Source organism: Drosophila bipectinata, chromosome 3R (assembly GCF_030179905.1).
Source record: "Drosophila bipectinata strain 14024-0381.07 chromosome 3R, DbipHiC1v2, whole genome shotgun sequence".
Classification (NCBI taxonomy): domain Eukaryota; kingdom Metazoa; phylum Arthropoda; class Insecta; order Diptera; family Drosophilidae; genus Drosophila; species Drosophila bipectinata.
In genome coordinates this window covers 5813893-5833534 of record NC_091739.1, presented here as the reverse complement: position 1 = coordinate 5833534, position 19642 = coordinate 5813893, and the positions used below count along the sequence as shown (strand labels likewise).

General features: G+C 51.8%; 1 protein-coding gene across 11 annotated transcripts in view; it reads left to right on the top strand.

Moving 5' to 3' along the window:
* Positions 1-19642, top strand: part of mask (multiple ankyrin repeats single KH domain) — a 136082-nt gene that overhangs the window by 351 nt on the left and 116089 nt on the right. For 2 of the 11 annotated variants that reach the window (XM_070281822.1, XM_070281823.1), the window contains exons 2-20: positions 839-2205; positions 4457-4495; positions 4906-5041; positions 5102-5345; positions 5408-5579; positions 5668-5745; positions 6150-6449; positions 6699-8583; positions 8649-8713; positions 8774-9001; positions 9058-9820; positions 9879-10337; positions 10398-10483; positions 10546-10824; positions 10884-11480; positions 11546-11819; positions 11882-16788; positions 16851-17027; positions 17088-19612. In XM_070281822.1, coding sequence (XP_070137923.1) covers positions 913-2205; positions 4457-4495; positions 4906-5041; positions 5102-5345; positions 5408-5579; positions 5668-5745; positions 6150-6449; positions 6699-8583; positions 8649-8713; positions 8774-9001; positions 9058-9820; positions 9879-10337; positions 10398-10483; positions 10546-10824; positions 10884-11480; positions 11546-11819; positions 11882-16788; positions 16851-17027; positions 17088-17126 — 12021 coding nt within the window. In that variant the 5' untranslated portion in view covers positions 839-912 and the 3' untranslated portion in view covers positions 17127-19612. Of the gene's footprint in view, positions 1-838; positions 2206-4136; positions 4312-4456; positions 4496-4905; positions 5042-5101; positions 5346-5407; positions 5580-5667; positions 5746-6149; positions 6450-6698; positions 8584-8648; positions 8714-8773; positions 9002-9057; positions 9821-9878; positions 10338-10397; positions 10484-10545; positions 10825-10883; positions 11481-11545; positions 11820-11881; positions 16789-16850; positions 17028-17087; positions 19613-19642 lie in introns of those variants that run through there. The other 9 variants (XR_011443339.1, XM_070281824.1, XM_070281825.1 and 6 more) reach the window with 9 other exon arrangements.

Genomic DNA, 19642 nt, shown 5'->3' with positions numbered 1-19642 from the left:
CGAGACGAGGCTATCGACGAAACGAAAAGTCGAAAAGTGATTTTTTCTTGGCTCGTTCAGGGCGAAGTCGAAACTGCTCGAAAGGTTTTATAAATAAAGTACGGTCATAGACAATGTGCGAGAGTTATTAATCGCGACAAGTGCAGCCTTTAATTGGCGATTTGTTTGCCTGCGATTATATAAATAGTGAAGCACGTTGCCGAAGTCCTAATTGCGCATCGATTGTCCCCGCGATTCGAAAAAAACGGGGAATAAAGAAAAATTGAAAAGGAAAATAAAAGTTGTTGCCCCCGCTTCCCGCAGAGCGTGTGTTTTTTGTTTCGCACCTGAACAGTTTTCGGTGTAAAAATGTGAATCAGTGGGCATGGGAATGGGAGAATTAAATGCGAACGAACGATACGAATGTACGAACGAGTGTGCAATAGAGGAGAAGGAGAAGTGAAAGAATGCGCGGCGTTGCCATACGGGTGCGGAACGTGTGTGTGCCTGAATCTCTCCGAGTGTGTATGTGTGTTTTTGTGTGTGTGTGAGTGAGTGTGTGGTGTGCCTGCCTATATATACGTGTATATATAATCCAATTCCTAACAATATAACAAAAAATCGATATAAACGCATAAATCTTTAAGAACTCCAATCCTCGGCGCCTTTGTTGATGTGTTTTTTTTATTGTTCCGAACCGAGTTATAATAAAGCTTTCGGAAAACACATCAACAAAGATGTCAAATTCATTGAAGTAATTTTCTTTGGAGTAATTTTCTTACCCACATAAAAAACCTAAAAAAAAATCTCGTATACTAATCCTACACTCTCTTCTCCAACCTACCAACCAACTAAAAAGTATAAAAAGGACGCGCGAATTAAAAGTAAAAGCAAAGCAAAATAGCACTCACACCCTCAGCGAGAGAGAGTAAAATGAATAATGATGCGAAAAGCCATGAAAGCGATGACTTGAACGTGCGCTCCACGGCGTATTTGAATAATAAATCCACACCTACCACAACCACAAGTGCAGCAGCAGCAGCAGCAGCTCCAGTTGGCAAGAACAACAGCAAGCCGAGCGCTGCCCAAGCCAACAGCCCGAGTGGTAACAAAAATCAAAACAAACTGCCAAATAGACAGTTCCCTTACAACATACCTCGTCTTGCTGCCGCCAGACAGACGAAAATCGCCGCCGCCGCCGCTCTCCTGGCCAGCAACCAGAAGACCGTCAAGAATGAGAATCTGACCGCGGCGGCAGCAGTAATCGAAGTAACACCAACAACAACAACAACAACTTTAGCAACACCACCTGAAATAGCAACAACCAGCAACAGCACCAGCACCAAGGCGAGCAGATTGAAAGTTAACAATTGTAACTCAGCCACTGCCAATACTAACAGCAAGATGTCCGGCACCAATAGCCAGACAACGCCCACGGCCACCTCAACCACCACCACCACCACAACGAATCCCAGCGGCTGCAGCGCCACAACAAGCAGTGGCAGTGGGAGTGGGTCTGGTGGTGGAGGCGGCGGCGGTACCACGGTCATTGCCAATCCCGCATCGGTGTCCACCACTGCCGCCGGCAGCGCTGCCAAGTTCCGGGCCGCCGTCGCATCGGCGCCCAGCTCAGCACCGTCGGCATCAGCAACAACATCCGCGCCGTCTGCAGCTGCACCAGCATCCGCCTCAGCAGCACCTGCTCCAACACCCGCCCCAACCAGCAGCAGCAGCAGCTCCTCTAAGAAGACACGAGCGGCTGTGGCAGCTCTGAAGCGCCAGGTAGCTATGCAGCAGCAACCGTACGCTGCTGGATCAACAGCTCCTCCCAGCTTGACCAGCAAGGATTCGGCGCATTTGAAATTCGCCGCAACCACTCTGCTGATGGGCGCCGCCGCTGCTGCCGTGGATAGCAACGCTGGCGCTGCTACCGGGGTCGGAAGCGGAGGCGGAGCAGCCGGAGTTGATGTGGCCAAAACAGCGGCTGTGCTGAAGCAAAAGCTGAAGGATGCCGCCGCCGCTGCCACAGCATCCGCCTCGAATCGCTCCGCCTCATCGTCCCTCTCCTCGAACGCCTCCTCGCTGTCCTCTTCGGTGGGCATCGTGAACGCCATCTCGTCGGCGCTGCAGAACATCATAACGCCGGACACCGACACCGACACGGAGCTCTATCCCCAGCCCGCTACCACAGACTTGTCCGAATCGGAGGAGGAGTCCGTCTCAGAGGTAAGTGTGCTCATCCGTGATACTACCAGGTAGAATTCTCCACCTCCTTCTACTCTTTATTTCCTTCAAAGTTTAGTTTAATTCATACTCTTGAATTTAATTTGAAATTGTAGAATGCAGTGGACCAGATCATTGATACTTTCTGTTATCACCTCGCACACACACCCCTTATCAAAATAGAAAAAATATATGTTGATGTAGCTGCGGAAACAACACAGTTGCTGGTGACGCAGGTGGGCAAGTGTTTTCTTCGGAAATCCACAGTTGCCGCTGCACAGATTCGTTGGCCAGCTTATCTCAGCTGTACTACCAGCAATACTGGCTATACCTGGGGAAATCACCTTTGATTAGTGGAATTGATCGCCAGACGGGTCGTTCTTCGTTCTTGTATTTGTTGTTGGGAGTCTCTCTCCTGCTCCCAGCACCCAGCTCCCTGCTCTCTTTCTCCGGGGTGCGTGCGTTTGTGTGGCCAGCCCTTCTCTCTCTCATTCTCTCTCTCTTGGCCGTGTAGGTGAATGATTTATCAGCTGTTTGCCGACGGTGGGTGGGCGTTTGCAGGCCTGTGCCTGTGTCTGTGAATGCTTTTTCTTTGTCTAGCAAATGCGAATAAAATACAAAAATTTAAGTTGTTAAAAGGTCATTGCTGCGACACAGTTTTCTTTCTAGCTAATTATGTTCCCCCCAGCGCAGTTGACCTCCCAACATTGATGTAGTTGTTCAATTTCCTGTCGCTGATAATTTATTTTCGCGTCCGTTCGCGAATTCTCTTTTTTTTTCGAGCAGCGTGACAAAAGATTTTGGCGACCGTCTGGCAACGCCGGGCTCTGCTGCTGCTTCTGCTTCTTGCTCGTTTTGCTGCCGAAATTGTTGTTGCACCAGCAGCAGCAGCAGTGAAATCGTTTGTGAAGCGAAAATGCGCAAAGAAAACGAGCCACTAAAACAACAATAATAAATAAAAGTTATAATAACGCTGGTAGAAAACGCACGTCGAGTGTAATGAACTTTTGGGCAGCCAATTTTTTGAATTTTGAACCAAGGGACCAATAATATCCCTGCCCTGTTCTGTTCCACGCCCATTTTAGTGATAATATTGCGGTAGCGTGCAAACATTTACGGTTGATTTTCTTGATAATTTTTTCACAAAAAAAAAAATAAAAATTTACACCAATACCTATGCCAGTGCGCAGTAACGAGAACAGACGAACCGAACGGCCTGGCTGCTGGTGCTGGTGCTGGTGCTGCTGCTGCTGCTGTTGAACTCGTTCATGATGAATTTTGTATGTTCTCCGTTCTCCTCCACTTTAGCTGTTCTTTCTTTTGCTTTTCGCTGCCCTCTGCCCCTCTTGCTTGCTCTTGCCTGCCGCCTGCCCTGCTTGGTTATGGTTATGTTTGTCTTTTAATGTATGTTCTGTTCTGTTCATTCATCAAAGGTTAAGCACACAGCACTTGGCCTCGTGTCGAAAATGTATTTTGGCATTTTCTTTTTTGGTTCAATAATTTTAGGCGTGGGCGTAAACACACCAACACCACCATGCAGATTTACGTGGCTCTCCCCCCTTCTGGTGCGAGAGGGTGTGTGTGTGTGCGAGTTGCACTGCCTCTGACTCATGCGGCTTTTTCCAAAGCTTATGTACAAAATGCAGGATTCATTTCATTATATAAATATCATAAAAAGAAGGAAACTGGCAGTAAATAAGAGACAGACATATGGTTGTAAATTGTTGGCTAGTTTCGCTTCCTCCTCCACTTCCTCTACATTTTCGGCAGCTATCGGTTGTGTGGCAACGCTGGCAGGTAGTATGTTGTTCTTAGGCTAAGTGGTTCAGTATGTCAGCATAAGGATACACCACATTCCTCACTTTATAAGGAAAACTATTCCACATTACATTCAACACTATCCGAGCACTTGCTGTCATATTTGTTACTGTTGTTGTTAAGTTTCCCAAAAATAGAATAGAACTTTTTAAATTTTGGTTATAATTACAACCAGACAGAAGCCAATGGTTGGCCAACCATTTATTTTAGCTGTATTAGTGATTTTTAAGAAACGTGATGCTACCGAGAGTTCGATCTACTGTGGACTATCTGTTGCAGTCCCTCGTCCATGTAAATCGGGGGCCGTGGAATCACTAGAAGCTTCTACACTTCAGCTGAATTGCTCGGCACCATTCTCCTCCTAACTCCAAAAACCGATCTTCGCTTGCCTTAATTTTTATTTATGTATGTTTCTTTCGTTTCTCTTTATTTGTAGATCCTATTGGCATTCTTGTGTTTAAGGCCAGATCTCCTGGTAAGTTTCAGTTTCGCGTTATACACTCTGACCCCGCTCTCCAACCAACCTCCCACCCCATGCGATCAAAGCAAAAACAAAAACATTAACGAATGCAATCGAACGTACTTACCATAGCCTAAGGCTTCAATCACAATTCTACTAAACTAAAATATTATCAGTCGTTCAATTGATTTCTAACCCGCCAACTAGCTTCATAACTAAAGAAAACACCTAGCTAAAACCACACCACTTTGTTGCTGGCCTTAGACAACAAGAACGTGCTCTACTGATCAATTCTTTATAGCTTCTTTAATTTGCAACTTCCAGCCAATTAATTTCTTTACTTTACTCATTAAAACAACTATTTGAGAGAAGAGTTCTAACCCTGCCTCGTCACAAGAGTAAAAATGTCCCATTCTCTGTTGCAGGACGACATACCCGAGTCTGATCCCGATAGCTGCCCGCATGAGGGGGAACGACGCGACGACGAGGACGAGACGGAGGAGGAGTCCGAGGACTCTGATGAGTCCGACGGCGACGACGAGGAGGACGAGGAAGAGATTGGTAAGAATCCATGGAATATAGCGATATATAGCCTCTTCAATGCATACTTCTTCTTGGTAGATGTCCTGCAAGACAACGATGCCGATGATGAGGAAATCGACGACGAGGACGAGGAGGAGGACGCGCCGGAAGTGAGTCCCTTCCTTCTGGATGCCAACAACAAGCGTTCCAGCAATCTCTCCGCCCTGCTCGAAGCTGCGGCTAATGAGAAGGCTCCCGTCCTGCGCCACGCCACCCACGCCATCGACGAGACCAAGCAGGCTCTGACCAAGATGCGCTGTGCCAACAGCCCACGCGATAAGAAGTTAGTATCATATCTCCTTAGACTGTTAGTCCCAAAAGTAACGTTCTATGTCCTTGTTTCAGCAGTGGTTTCTCGCGATCTCTGGTCGCCGCCTGTACGGACAACGACGTGAACACGGTGAAGCGGTTGCTGTGCAAGGGCAACGTCAACTTGAACGACGCTGCCGCCTCCACGGACGACGGCGAGTCCCTTCTCTCGATGGCCTGCTCCGCCGGCTACTACGAGCTGGCACAGGTATGTGTCCCTCCTTATCCTCCTCCCTTTCCCTAAGCGTTTCTCGCCAGCCGGTCAATATTAATAGTGCCAAAAACCCTTCCCACAGTCTGTGGGCTTTCCCGAGACGATCCCGAATGCAATCTATAAGAAACTAGTCTATGACGTTAAGAAGAAAAGTGAAAAGGTAACCCAATTGGCCAACTTGAAACACATCTCCAAGAAGTTCATTAAGTGTATTCTGAAGTTGGGTTTTCGTGTTTTTGGATCTACCAGTTGATCAGTTATCGTATATATAGCAGAAACATGTTTTTTTTTGTATTGCACGTGAAATTTTCCCACGCTTATCAGCTGATCCGTTTCCGCCAGTGTGGCAACGCCGCTATTCACGTTTGCATACTCGCTAGTGGCGTCTGTTTATCGATAACAGTACTACCACAAACAAATCGTGCTAAAACCATACAAATTATATAGGAGAAACTATATTCGAGAAACTTTTTTTTTTTTTTTGTGATTATCCTTCCCTTTCCACAAGAATATATCTAAAAATCCGTCCATCCAGAGATTGTAAATTCTACTGTTTACCAACAGGTTCTACTGGCCATGTCAGCCGCTCAGGTGGAGGACAAGGGTCAAAAGGACTCTACGCCGCTGATGGAGGCCGCCTCGGCCGGTCACTTGGACATCGTGAAGCTGCTGCTCAGTCACAATGCCGACGTGAACGCCCACTGCGCCACCGGCAACACCCCGCTCATGTTCGCTTGCGCCGGCGGTCAGGTGGACGTAGTCAAGGTACTGCTCAAGCACGGTGCCAACGTGGAGGAGCAGAACGAGAACGGGCATACGCCGCTCATGGAGGCAGCATCCGCGGGACATGTTGAAGTGGCAAAGGTAAGTGGTTATCTAGTCACATCCCTAAAATGTATAACTAAGCTAGCAACTTCCCTAAAAACAAATGATTAGAATCCGAGATTTGAGAATTCTGGCAAACCTGCGACTGGAATCGAGTTACTGATTAGTCCAGGACATATGCCATTTCAGTGATTTAGTTTGATCTTATCTGATGCCATTTAATTTTTATTTAAAATTAAAATTAGGAGCTACATAATTTTTAATATTTGTGACTTGATTGTTTTCTAGGTGCTGCTGGAACATGGCGCCGGAATCAACACCCACTCCAACGAGTTCAAGGAGAGCGCTCTCACATTGGCCTGCTACAAGGGTCATCTGGACATGGTTCGGTTCCTGTTGCAGGCTGGAGCCGATCAGGAGCACAAGACCGACGAAATGCACACGGCACTGATGGAGGCCTCAATGGACGGACATGTTGAGGTGGCGCGCCTGCTGCTGGACTCGGGTGCGCAGGTTAACATGCCAACAGATTCCTTTGAATCGCCTCTGACCCTCGCAGCGTGCGGCGGTCATGTCGAGCTGGCCACTCTGTTGATCGAGCGCGGTGCCAACATAGAGGAGGTAAACGACGAGGGCTACACCCCCCTAATGGAGGCAGCACGCGAGGGACACGAAGAGATGGTCGCTCTGCTGCTGAGCAAGGGGGCGAACATCAATGCCACCACCGAGGAGACCCAGGAAACGGCTCTTACATTAGCCTGCTGCGGCGGCTTCAGCGAAGTGGCAGCTTTCTTGATCAAGGAGGGTGCCAATCTGGAGCTGGGCGCATCCACACCCCTGATGGAAGCCTCCCAGGAGGGCCACACCGATCTGGTGCGATTCTTGTTGAAGAATAAGGCGAACGTCCATGCAGAGACACAGACCGGGGATACGGCTCTAACGCATGCTTGCGAGAACGGCCACACAGATGCCGCCGGCGTCCTCCTTTCCTACGGAGCCGAGCTCGAGCACGAGTCGGAGGGTGGACGCACCCCGCTTATGAAAGCCTGTCGCGCCGGACACCTCTGCACTGTGAAATTCCTCATCCAAAAGGGCGCCAATGTCAACAAGCAAACCACCAGCAATGATCACACTCCCTTGTCGCTGGCCTGCGCCGGTGGCCACCAGTCGGTAGTAGAGCATCTGCTCAAGAACAACGCCGATCCTTTCCACAAGCTGAAGGACAACAGCACCATGCTGATCGAGGCTTCCAAGGGCGGGCATACGCGCGTGGTGGAAATCCTGTTCAGCTATCCAAACATCTCGCCCACGGAAATGGCAGCCAATGCGAACGCCGGACAGGTCCAGGCGCAGGCTGCTCAGGCCCTGGGCTCGAACCAGATGCGCCTCCAGCAGCAAAAGATTCTCCAGCAGCAGTTCCATCACCAGTTTCAGCTAAACGCCCCGCCCGGATTGCAGGAACTGCCGGACGCGGCGCGTGCCTCCAACCAGCAGCTATTCCATCACCAGCAGTTCAGCAACGCAGCTACTGGGGGCAACGGCACCTCCAATATCGTTGCCCTGGGAACCGGCGACTTTCTGGACGCCGGCGAACTGCAGCTGAGTGCAGCGGGGGCAGGCGCCAGCACCACAGGCAGCGAGGCGGGTGTCGAGGAGTACGGAGGTGTGGGTGGCATCGACCTGACCACCCTGGGCGCTCAACAGCAGGAAGGCTTAATAGCGAAGTCAAGATTATTCCATTTGCAACCAGGATTCGAGCAGCAGCAGCAGCAACAGCAGCAAACGCTGGTACCTTGCAAGCACTTCGACCTCGACATGGAGCACATCAACTCCTTGCAGCCGCCGCAGAAGGCGCCGCCGGCTCCGCCAGTGCTCTTCCACACTGCCTACCAGCAGGAAATGGTGCAGCAGCAGCAAAGACACTTGCAACACGTGCAGGCCAAGCTTAACCGGCGACCAATGGAGTTCATCGAATGCCCGTTGGACCAACAGCAGCAGCAGGCCGAGCAAGTGCGCTCGCAGCCACTGGGAGAGGACGGCAGTGCACCGCAATTCGCACTGTCGACTGACGATCCACGCCTGCAGCGGCTTCGCGGCTTTGCGCAAGATCTGAAGAAGGGTGAACTTCCTCCGGAGGGCGGCAGCGGTGACCAGACCGAACTAGCACTAAAAGGTATGTTTAAAGCACCAATGAGAATACTTCCTCATGCTGTATGCTAATATATTTATTTAAAACAGGAGCCGACAGCAACCAGCCCGCATCCACAGCTGTGGACAGCAGCGCCTGCACCCAGATACCAGCTGTGAGTTTCCTTGGTTACTGACTTCTACCGATGGCTTACTGACTTTCAATCTAATTGTAGCGTAACCCCAGTGGGGCCATCACACACTCTTCGGAAGTCCTCCAGAGCACGGCCATCAGCGATAGGCCCAAGGTGAAGGCCACCAACAAGAGCAACCGCAAGCAGGCAGCTGCAGCGGCTGCAGCAGCAGCAGCCGCGGCCGCAGCAGCGGCGGCAGCAGCCCAGCACGCCCAGCAAGTGCTGCCGAATCTGCAGCAGAATCAGATGGTGTCCATTTACAACAACTTGGTAAGTCCCCAGATGAGGATTCTGAAGTGCAGCCCACTAATCCGCTCTTCCATCAGCAAATTCAGCAAACCCATTTGCAACTGCAGCAGCACCTGCAGCTGCACCACCACCAGCAACGGGTTTTGGACAATGCGGCTGCTGCGACAGCGGCCTACTCCAACTCGCCAGCCTCTCCGCTCGCTTCGCCCACTGGCAATATTAACTTCAACGGTGACCAGCAGCAGCAACAGCTTCAGTCTCTGGACGCGGCACTGCAGCGCAAAGCCGTCATGGAGGACATCCATGGAATGCTGGAGACGGCAGTGAACGGGTCTCGCGGCAGGAAGGACATACCTGCCCTCAACGCGCCCCAGAGGAACTTCTTTAAGGACGGCTGGCACATGGTCGGGATGCACAACTTCTTCGGGGATCAGCCCAAGTCGCCAACTGAAACGCCGCCGGAGATGGAGGAGACCACAATGTCGTCCCCCAACGATGATGGTCGCCTGGTAAGAGAACCTCGAGCCGAGATGAAGAACCTGGCCACGCTTTGTTCAGCAGCAGCCGCAGCAGCGGCTGTGGCAGCCGCCAACAAGGACCAGGACGAGATCAGCACTGATCTGGAGAGCGACGCAGGTGAGGGCGACGGTGACACTGTCGGAGATGCTGAGGAGAACACGCTGCCACCAGAGCCGATCGAACTTGCTGCCGCTCTGCGCGAGGATGGCATAATTGTGGAAGAGGAGGAGGTGGACGATGATGAAGATCAGGAAGACACCAATAGCGGAGAGGTCGAGAAGCTGAACTACGACGACGAGGATGGCGAGGTGGACAACGACGGTAAGTTTGGATTGGGTTCTATAAGATTCTTACGAGACTTACAAACCGATCCTTCCAGATGGAGATGTTGATTATATCGATGATGACGAGGGCGCGGGTGACGGGGAAGAAGAGGAGGAGGAAGAGGACGAGGAGGAGGAGGATGAAGACGACGACGAGTTCTTCCTGGACGTGCCTGTTGCCTCCGACCAAGCTTCCTCCAACAACAACATTAACAACAACTCGAAGCGAGGAACCAGCTCTCTGCCGCTCAAGCAGCGCAAAATGGCCACCCGATTGGAGAACCTGATTCTCACCTCGCAGTCTCTGTGCGACTTTCCACCGGACCTCACCAACTCCGAACTGGTCCATGTCCTCCCGCAAATCAGCAATCTCAAAGCGGCGGCTAGCAGCAACGCAGCCCTCAACAGCGTCCTTCACCAGCAGCTGGCGGCAGCTACCGCGGCAGCAGCGCATGCCAAGGCGGCGGCCGCAGTCCACCACAAGCACCAGCAGCAGGAGGGAGACCAGCCGTGCGGTAAGATCAAGATCAGCTCTCAAATATTAGTAAGAAATGGTAATGATTCTATTCATGCAGATGAGGAAGGCGGCGCAGGCGCCAGCGAGCTGTATCCCGCATTGGAGCACTTTGCCAACGATGGCGAAATGGAAGACATATTCCAGGTACAGTGGTCAATGGATACCTTTCTGATGAATTGAAACTAACATTCTGCTTTGCTTTTTAGGAGCTTGCCAGCAGCCTGAACTACCCGGAGCTGGCCGAGTTCAGTCTGAATCAGATGTGCAAGGGAAGATTCGCTGGAAACTGGGGGCAGTCGACGGCCAAGTGGACAGGCCAGGAGCAGCTGGTGGGTGTGGTAAGGTCGCCGGGCCTGATCAATCCCAGCGACGTGTCGCAGCAGGATGGCCAGCGACCGGCGAATCTTTTGCTGCTCGACTATCCCATGCAGCAGAACATCCCGCTCGACCAGCGTCTCCTCGAGGCGGAGGAAATGCACATGCAGGTGAGTCCTTAATTCCATTCCTATAGTTGGGGCGTGTCTCTACGAATCATCGCTTTCAGCAACAACAGAATCCGCTCTCGCTACTGCCCTTCACCACTGACGAGCAGCAGCAGCAACAGCAGTTGCATCACCAAGCGCTGCCCAACGCTGCCGCAGAGTTCCACCAGCAGCAGCAGATCGCTTTGGAGGCCGATCCCGAGCTGAAGCAGCAGCTCCAGCAGTACTCGAATGCACGCATCATCAAGGCAGTGGCGGCCCAGCACCAACAGCAGCAGCAGCCAGCCACTAACTTTGTCTACAATGTGGACAGCGGCGACAAGAACGCTCCGCCGGTGCAGCTGCTCTTCCAGTTGCCGCCGAACATGGGCCAGCAACAGGCCTCTGGAGAGCCTCTGTCTGAACAGCAACAGCAACAACTGCATGCCGAGCAGGTCCAACTATTCCAGCAGCGTGCCTCCGGCCATCGTCCGCCCACTCAGAGCGAACTCGATCAGGTGGCTCAGGAGCTCTTGCACCAACGCGTCGGCCAGCTACCAACTAATTCCGTTCTGGGAGTTCAGGCCCTGCCCCTCAAGCAGAAGCACTTCAATCTGCAGGAACAGCTGCTCCTGCACCCTCCGCCGCACATGCAGGCGCCCACCTGTGTTCAGCATCAGGTAAGTTCGTTAAAAGGAAATCTTGAGTACTTTTATTAATTAAGGGACCATGTATGTACTCACAGGTGGCCACGCAGACGCATCCGGCCTCGGTGGTGTTGCCGCAGCAGCCCGCGGTCGGACAGTACACTCAGTTCGCCCTGCAGCCTCCACAGCAACAACAACTGCAGACGGGCCAGCCTCAAAACGAGCTCTCCGTCTGGCCAATGGGCACTCCCACTCCCATACCCAATACCCAAGTGAACGCCACCAAGCCCGGCGGAATAGCCAAGAAGGTCATCGACAAGCAGTCGCGCAAGGATCGCCGTTGCTTCCGCCAAACTCCAGCCGGAAGTCAAGGTATGTCTGCTAATCCCATGAGCCCATCTTCATTCTCACTCCATTCCATCCATTCCTTACAGTGAACACCAATCAGCACCAACAGCCACAGGTTGCCGCTGCTCAGCAGCAGGCTCAGCTGCAGAATCAACTGGCCGTGGCCGCACCGGTCAGCGTGGACAAGACTATCGAGATTGACTCTGAGACAGAGTCCAACCACGATACCGCCCTGACTCTGGCCTGTGCTGGCGGGCACGAGGAACTTGTCGAGTTGCTGATCACTCGAGGAGCCAACATCGAGCACCGCGACAAGAAAGGCTTCACGCCGCTGATACTGGCGGCCACTGCTGGACACGAGAAGGTTGTGGACATACTCCTAAAGCACAGCGCGGAGCTCGAAGCCCAGTCGGAGCGCACCAAGGACACGCCACTGTCGCTGGCCTGCTCCGGCGGTCGCTACGAGGTGGTGGAGCTCCTGCTGAGTGTTGGCGCCAACAAGGAGCACCGCAATGTTTCCGACTACACACCCCTGAGTTTGGCGGCCAGCGGCGGCTACGTGAACATCATAAAGCTGCTGCTCAGCCATGGAGCCGAGATCAACTCCCGCACGGGCAGCAAACTGGGCATATCCCCGCTTATGTTGGCCGCCATGAACGGCCATACTGCGGCGGTGAAACTGCTGCTGGACCAGGGCTCCGACATCAACGCCCAAATCGAAACCAACCGCAACACGGCCCTCACCTTGGCGTGTTTCCAGGGAAGGCACGAGGTGGTGAGTTTGCTGCTCGACCGGCGGGCCAACGTGGAGCATCGCGCCAAAACAGGCCTCACGCCGCTAATGGAGGCCGCTTCGGGCGGCTACATTGAGGTTGGTCGAGTTCTGTTGGACAAGGGGGCCGATGTGAATGCCGCACCGGTTCCCACCTCCAGGGATACTGCGCTCACCATCGCCGCCGACAAGGGGCACCAGAAGTTCGTCGAACTCCTGCTGTCACGCGGCGCCAGCGTCGAAGTAAAGAACAAGAAGGGCAACTCTCCTTTGTGGCTGGCTGCGCACGGCGGCCACCTTAGCGTGGTGGAGCTGCTGTACGACAACCAGGCGGACATCGACTCGCAGGACAACCGTCGCGTGTCCTGCTTGATGGCCGCCTTCCGCAAAGGTCACACCAAGATTGTCAAGTGGATGGTGCAGTACGTGTCGCAATTCCCCTCCGACCAGGAGATGATCCGCTTCATCGGCACCATCAGCGACAAGGAGCTCATAGACAAGTGCTATGACTGCATGAAAATCCTGCGCAGCGCCAAGGAGGCCCAGGCCGTCAAAGCCAACAAGAACGCCTCGATCCTGCTGGAGGAGCTCGACCTGGAGCGGACACGCGAGGAAAGCCGCAAGGCGGCAGCTGCCCGACGTCGCGAGCGCAAGAAGAAGAAGAAGATGGAGAAAAAGGAGGAGAAGCGCCGCCAGCAACAGGGCAGTGGAGGTGGCAACGTCGGTGGCGATGACCAGCAGGGCGATGAGGACGACGCCAGTGACAAGGATGATGACTCCGACAAGGAGGATGACGACGAGGAGGCTCCGCCGGCGGCCACCCGCGAAGAGGGCGACTCTGGCATCGATCAGGGCTCCTGCTCCAGCGGCGACACAAAAGCTGCCAAGGCATCTCAGGCTCCAGAAACTGTTGCCAATCCTAGTTCAAATACCAATCAAGGCAAGAAGAGCAAGAAGCAGCAGAAGAACAAGGCTGCTCCTGCAGAGAATCCGGTTCCCGCCTCTCCTGCCGCAACAGCCGCTGCGAGCTCGGTTCTCAAGGGCATCTCGGTGAAGAAACAACCTGCGGTGGAGGTCAGTACAAAGCAGCTCCCGCCCAGCCAGCAGGCAGCTCCCGTCAAGCGCCAGTTGGAGGTCAAGAAGGAGGAGCAGACTGAGAAGCCATCCTCGAAGAAGAAGGACGAGAAGACCATCGAAAAGAAGCGCGAGAAGGAAAATCTGGCGCCCAAGGAGGTGGCCCTTCCAGCCAAGCAGCAGCCCAGTAACTCAAGCAAGCTTCAGAGCAGCGAGTCCACCACTAACATCGCCCGAAAGGAGGTGGGAAAAGCCCTTCCGCCTGCCACTAGCAGTGTCTCCAGCCTCAATCCAGCCAAGCGCACCGAAGTCGACGGCTGGAAGGAGGTGGTCCGCAAGAGCAGCACCCAGCAAACCACTGCAGTCGCCGGCAACGCTGGTGGCACTCCCACGCCCGTGACGTCGGCCAGCTCGGCCACCAGTCTGCAGCACCACCACCATGCTCACCACCACCTGGCCAACAGCTCCAGCAACAGTTCCAGCTCACTGGCCACAACAACCACCCAGGGATCGTCTTCGGCTCCCGAGATGACCTGCAAGAAGGTCCAGGTGCCGGTGAACGCCATATCCCGCGTCATTGGTCGCGGTGGCAGCAACATTAACGCCATCAGAGCCACCACTGGGGCCCACATCGAAGTGGAGAAGCAGGGCAAGAACCAGTCCGAGCGATGCATCACGATCAAGGGCCTCACCGACGCTACCAAGCAGGCCCACATGCTCATTCTAGCCCTCATCAAGGATCCCGATGTGGACATCCTCCAAATGCTGCCGCGCATCAACAGCAGCATCAAGCAGGCGGCCAACGCCCCTATGGCTGTGGGTACGTGGGACAACCGTACGGCCGCTGGTGTTACTGGGAATAACTTTTCCTCGGCCGCGTCCACCACGTCGACGTCGTCAAGCTCGTCGGCCAGCTCTACCACCGCAGCGGGCACTGCAGCCTACAGCAATGCGCACAAACAGCAGCCGCAGCCACTCCAGTCCTCGAAGGCTTCAAGTGGACGTGCCGCGGCATCGTCCAAGTCAAACGGCTCCAAGGCGACCACGGCATCCGCTGGGTCTCGCGGCCAGAATACACGCAATAGTGGCTACCTCGGCCAGCAACAGGCGCAGCCATCGGGACGTGGTGCGGGCGGTGCATCGTCGAACGGAGTGGCGAAGGGCAAGACCGATAGTTCCAACGCCAAATCCCAGCAAGCAGCTCAGAAGAACAGCTCTTCCACCGCTCAGGCAAAGTCGAGCTCGACTGTGCCGGCAGGAGCCCAGAATTTTGCAAAGGCAGCGGCTATAGCTCAAGCCTCGCCCAAAAAGGAGGCTGTCACAGTTGCCTCGGCTGGCGGGCGCAGCAGTGGTGTTGTGGCTCCATTCGGCAGAGGCAAGCCCGTGTCTGCAGGAGCTCCGGCAGCTCCTAATGCGGTTGCCCCGCTGGGAAGTGGAGGCGGAAACGCCAGCGGCAACATATTGGCTGGACCAATTGGCACATTCAATGTGGCGGATGTGGCCGCCGTGAATGCCGCCGCGGCAGCAGGAGCGGCATCGGGTGCCAGTTCCAACAGCAATGCGAAATCTCCAGCCCAACCCACACCAGCACAGCAGCAGCAGCAGCAGCAACAGCCATTGCAACCACCTCAGCAGCAGCAGCAGCCACAGCAATCGCAACCAGCCTCAGCCCCTGGCGTTCCACACCAGCAACAGGCACCATCCCAGCAGCAGCCGCAACCTCAGCAGCAACAGCAACAAGCCCCACAACACCCGCAGCCCACTCTCCAGCAGCAGCAGCAAAACCTGGTGATCAACACAAACATACTGAACGACCTGATGGCCGGCAACCCGGTCAGCGACAGCTTCAGCACCCAGCTGGCCGCCAAGTTGTCCAGCGCCTACTCCCTGTTCAGCGACTACCAGCAGTCCCAGTGGGGCAAGTTGGGAGATCCGACCACCGGAGGAGCAGCTGGCGCTGTGGGCGATGGTCTGCCCCAAGCCGATGCCTCCAAGGCTCCAGGCTACAACCGGAACATCCTGAGCTCCCCGGTGGGCAGCTCCAAGGCTTCGTCGAATCACTCAACCTCGCCCCCGGTGGGAAATGTGATTCAGCAGCAGCAGCAACAGCAGCAGCAGCAAACGCAATCCAACCAGCAGAGTGTCCAGCAGCAGCTGAACATCATCACCAGTGGAGGAGCTGCAGTTTCGGCGCCCGCCAGATCACCATTGGTGGCCAGCAATGACGGGATTCCGCCCGGTATCCAAGCACAGCCGAATATCAATGGCGAGTCGGCCCCGGCCCATTCGCCAGGAGTGATCAAGCCGCCGACATCGACGGCACCCATTCAGCGACATGTGCCCATGGGTGACACCGTCGCACCCCAGCAGTTCGGAGCCATCGGCTCTAATCCTTCGAACACCGCAGCGGCCGCTGCAGCAGCTGCTGCCGCCGCCGCCATGATCGACCGCCAGAATCAGAATCTGCAGCGTCTGATCTACGACAAGGTGGGAGCCTCCCAGCAACAGCCCCAGCCCCAACTCAACTACCCAATGGACATGTCCTCGCCCTACATTGTGGACGACAGAATTCTGCGCCTGAACCCGCGGGCCTCTGTGTTCGCACAGGGCAACAAGCAGCAACCACCGCAGCCGCCGCAGCAGCAGGCTGCGCAGACGAGCATGTTCGGAGGCGGAGCCCCAGGGAGACAAGGAGCCAGACAAGCGGGAGGAGGAGCGGGCGGAGCGTCAGCACAGCGTTGGTACGGCGGTACTTTGGAGTATCCTTCGTACACAGGTCGCGACATGCTTCATCTGGAAAACGGAATGGCGGGCCTTGGGTCGCCATCGGCCATGTCCCCCAACCACGAAGATATTCGAAAAATGCCACGTCCCATTGGCACAGAGCGTGCCTCCTGGAAGTACAACAACTTTAGTGTGGGGGCCGCCTCGGGCCTGAACATGGACGAAGCCCTTTCCACCGTCCTGCCTCAGTGGGCGCACGAGCCGAAGGCCCAACCACCCGGCCTGCAACAGCCGCCTCCTCCGCCCCAGTCGCAGCAGCAGCAGCCGCTTAACTGGCTTAAGCAACAGCAACCCCAGCAGCAGCAATACCGGCCTTACAACAATGGGCCCTACCCCCAGCAGCAGCAACACGAGCCCATGAATGTAAGTTTCATAGTTTGGAAAGGGTTTTCCGATGTAACTTAATGGGATTTGGTTCTTTTCAGATGCCAATGGACTACCACAACATGCAGGGTCCGCCAAATATGGGCCAACAGCAACAGCAACACGTTAACCTTATGCCCTCGTACGGTTTCCAGCATTTCGTGGGAGCCCCAGGAACGGCCGACATCTCTGCTCACATGCCAGATAAGATGGAGGTGTGGGATCACCACGACAAACACGTAAGTAGCGACTATTTATAGCTTCTGAGCTTTCGCTCATAGCTTGTTGTTCTTCTGCAGATGCCGTGGGCCAATTACACCACCAATTGGTCCAACTGATGTCCCAGCGACACTCAGAAGGAGGATCCACTCAGTGCCTGCCGTTCGAACAACTAAACCGGCTAGTGGCTAGATATCCTCCAAACCACCTGGACTTGACAGTAACCCCCGAAACGCAGTCACATCAGTGGAAGCCGCAGCAGCAGCCGCAGCCACCGGGAAAGCAGCAACAGTAACAACATAAGCATTTCACTGATTTGAACATGCAAAGCGAAATAATATTTATTGAATTTCTACGTTTTCTATTCGGATTCTCGGCTTCTTCCTACCTACCTACCCACATAATACCTATTGTTCTAAAGACCAGCAACCAACTGATCGACAACCAACAACACCGCGAACTTGAGTGAAGGCTCCAGCATGGCTTTGTTCATTAGTTTTTCGATTATATAATTTAAAATTTTGGGTAATTGTTTAAATTCGCAGGTATTTTCAAATTTTCAAACAACCAGAGAAAGAGTAACCCAGAAAGAAAGAAATGGGATTGAGAAATGCAAAACAACGATACAAGAAATGTTCGAAACTGGCGCCCAGGTGCATGGGTGCAATATATATTATTTATTTTTAAATGTATTGATATTTTTTGAAGAAAGCATGAAGTTAGTGGTAGCTTATTGTTTTGTGTGATGATGACGAGGATGATGATGATGAGCAAGGGAAACACTAAACGAACGAAAGGAAATTCGAAATCTGTAGTTAACTTTCTTTCACCCCCCCTCACCACTCAGCTCAGCCCCTCAACACACGTAAATACATTTACTTTTAAGATAGGAGTCAGTCGTATGAATGAAACATTAAATTGAAATGTTTAGCGCCAGCTAAAGGAACACGAAACCATTTACTACAACACCTATACATAAAAATACATCTATAAATATTTAATAACATTAATAAAGGCAAAAAATGAATGTCAAAAACCCAAAATTTTAGGCGCGCACTATTTCTATTTCCCCATTTCTTTCCCGCCCCCTCCCAAAACGAAGACTCCACGACACGAAGCTATCGGGTACGGAAACTAGAACAAAGCTATGAAAGAATCGCTTGCGTAAACTATTAAACACAAAAATCTTTGAATCTGTCAGAGGTTGAGGAAAAATCGACAGGAAATTACTTAACTTACAACATACCATTAACTACACTCTAAAATGTTCGCAAAATACGCATGAATGGGATAAGTATCCCTCAGATACAACCAAACAAGCCAGAACGGTAGGCTACACTAGTTTGGCGTTCTTTGGTCCTCACTTCGATTTCCAACGACGACGGAAGCCCCCAAAAATGTAGCTAGTAGAAATTGAAATTGCTTAAATAACTAAGAAAACGAAAAAAAAAAAAAAACAAAAAATCACTGAAAAAAGGCCGAGTAACGTTTTAATATTCCATTTATGAAGATGAAGATGACGAGAGGACGAAGCGGCGCTTGCTTGCCATCTTTGATGCTTTTCCGACACTGCTCATAGACGTACATAACTATATATATATCACATATATACTAGCGAATAGCATATGAGATACACAAATTTTATTTCGATGAAAACTACGATGATATGTAAAAACACTTGATGAACTCTTGCCTGATTGCAGGATTCTGCCTGGATTCTGGGCAAAAGGTGACGGTGACGGGAGGTCAAAGGCAATTGCTTTGTAAAATTATAGAAAAAACAAAAACAAAATGATGCTTGAGAATATAATGCTTAGAGAAACGTTATATGAGCCACCCACGCATAGCCACACACACAGATACAGATACAGATAAAGATAAAGATAAAGATACCCACACACAAAGCCGTATACAAGATATACTTAAACGATGATATAATGATGAAAATGAAAATACGAAATAAAGGATAATTTAAGTGAGCATGAAACTACTTTTTTTCTATTTTTCAATGTTTTAGCTGCAAGCAAATATGTAATAAAATCGAGAAGTTCGTTTAAGTTATTTGATACAACAGATTACGAGAGATACATAGCCACAAATGCTATATAAATAACACATACACTATAGACACACACACCTATACCATATATGCCAGACAGGATCTTTATTCGAGAACACACACAAACTTTTTTGTTGTTAAACAAAAATAAATAAATAATATAAACGAAAATTGAATAGCTGAAGGAGCAGGGTACATGCAACCGTTATATAAAGATGCATCCTTGATCGAGAACACAGTAAACAAAAAAAAAAAACAAAAAGATAAAAAACAAACGCAAAAAGCATACTGAATAAATGTAGAATTTTTTTCAAACGAAAGAAATTGAATTCACATAGATTTATTAATTTAAAAATTAAAATAAATATACTTCAAATATGAAAAGTATGGAAACAAAAAAAAGAAAAACAGAAAGGAAAAAAAAACTACATATATTAAATACACACATACTATATGAGTATACTACGGATTATTATTACTCTTATAATTATTATTATTGTATTCAAGGAAAATATAAAAGAGAACATTAAACAGCATAAATAAAAATTTTACAGGCTTTTTTATTGGCAAAGGGTG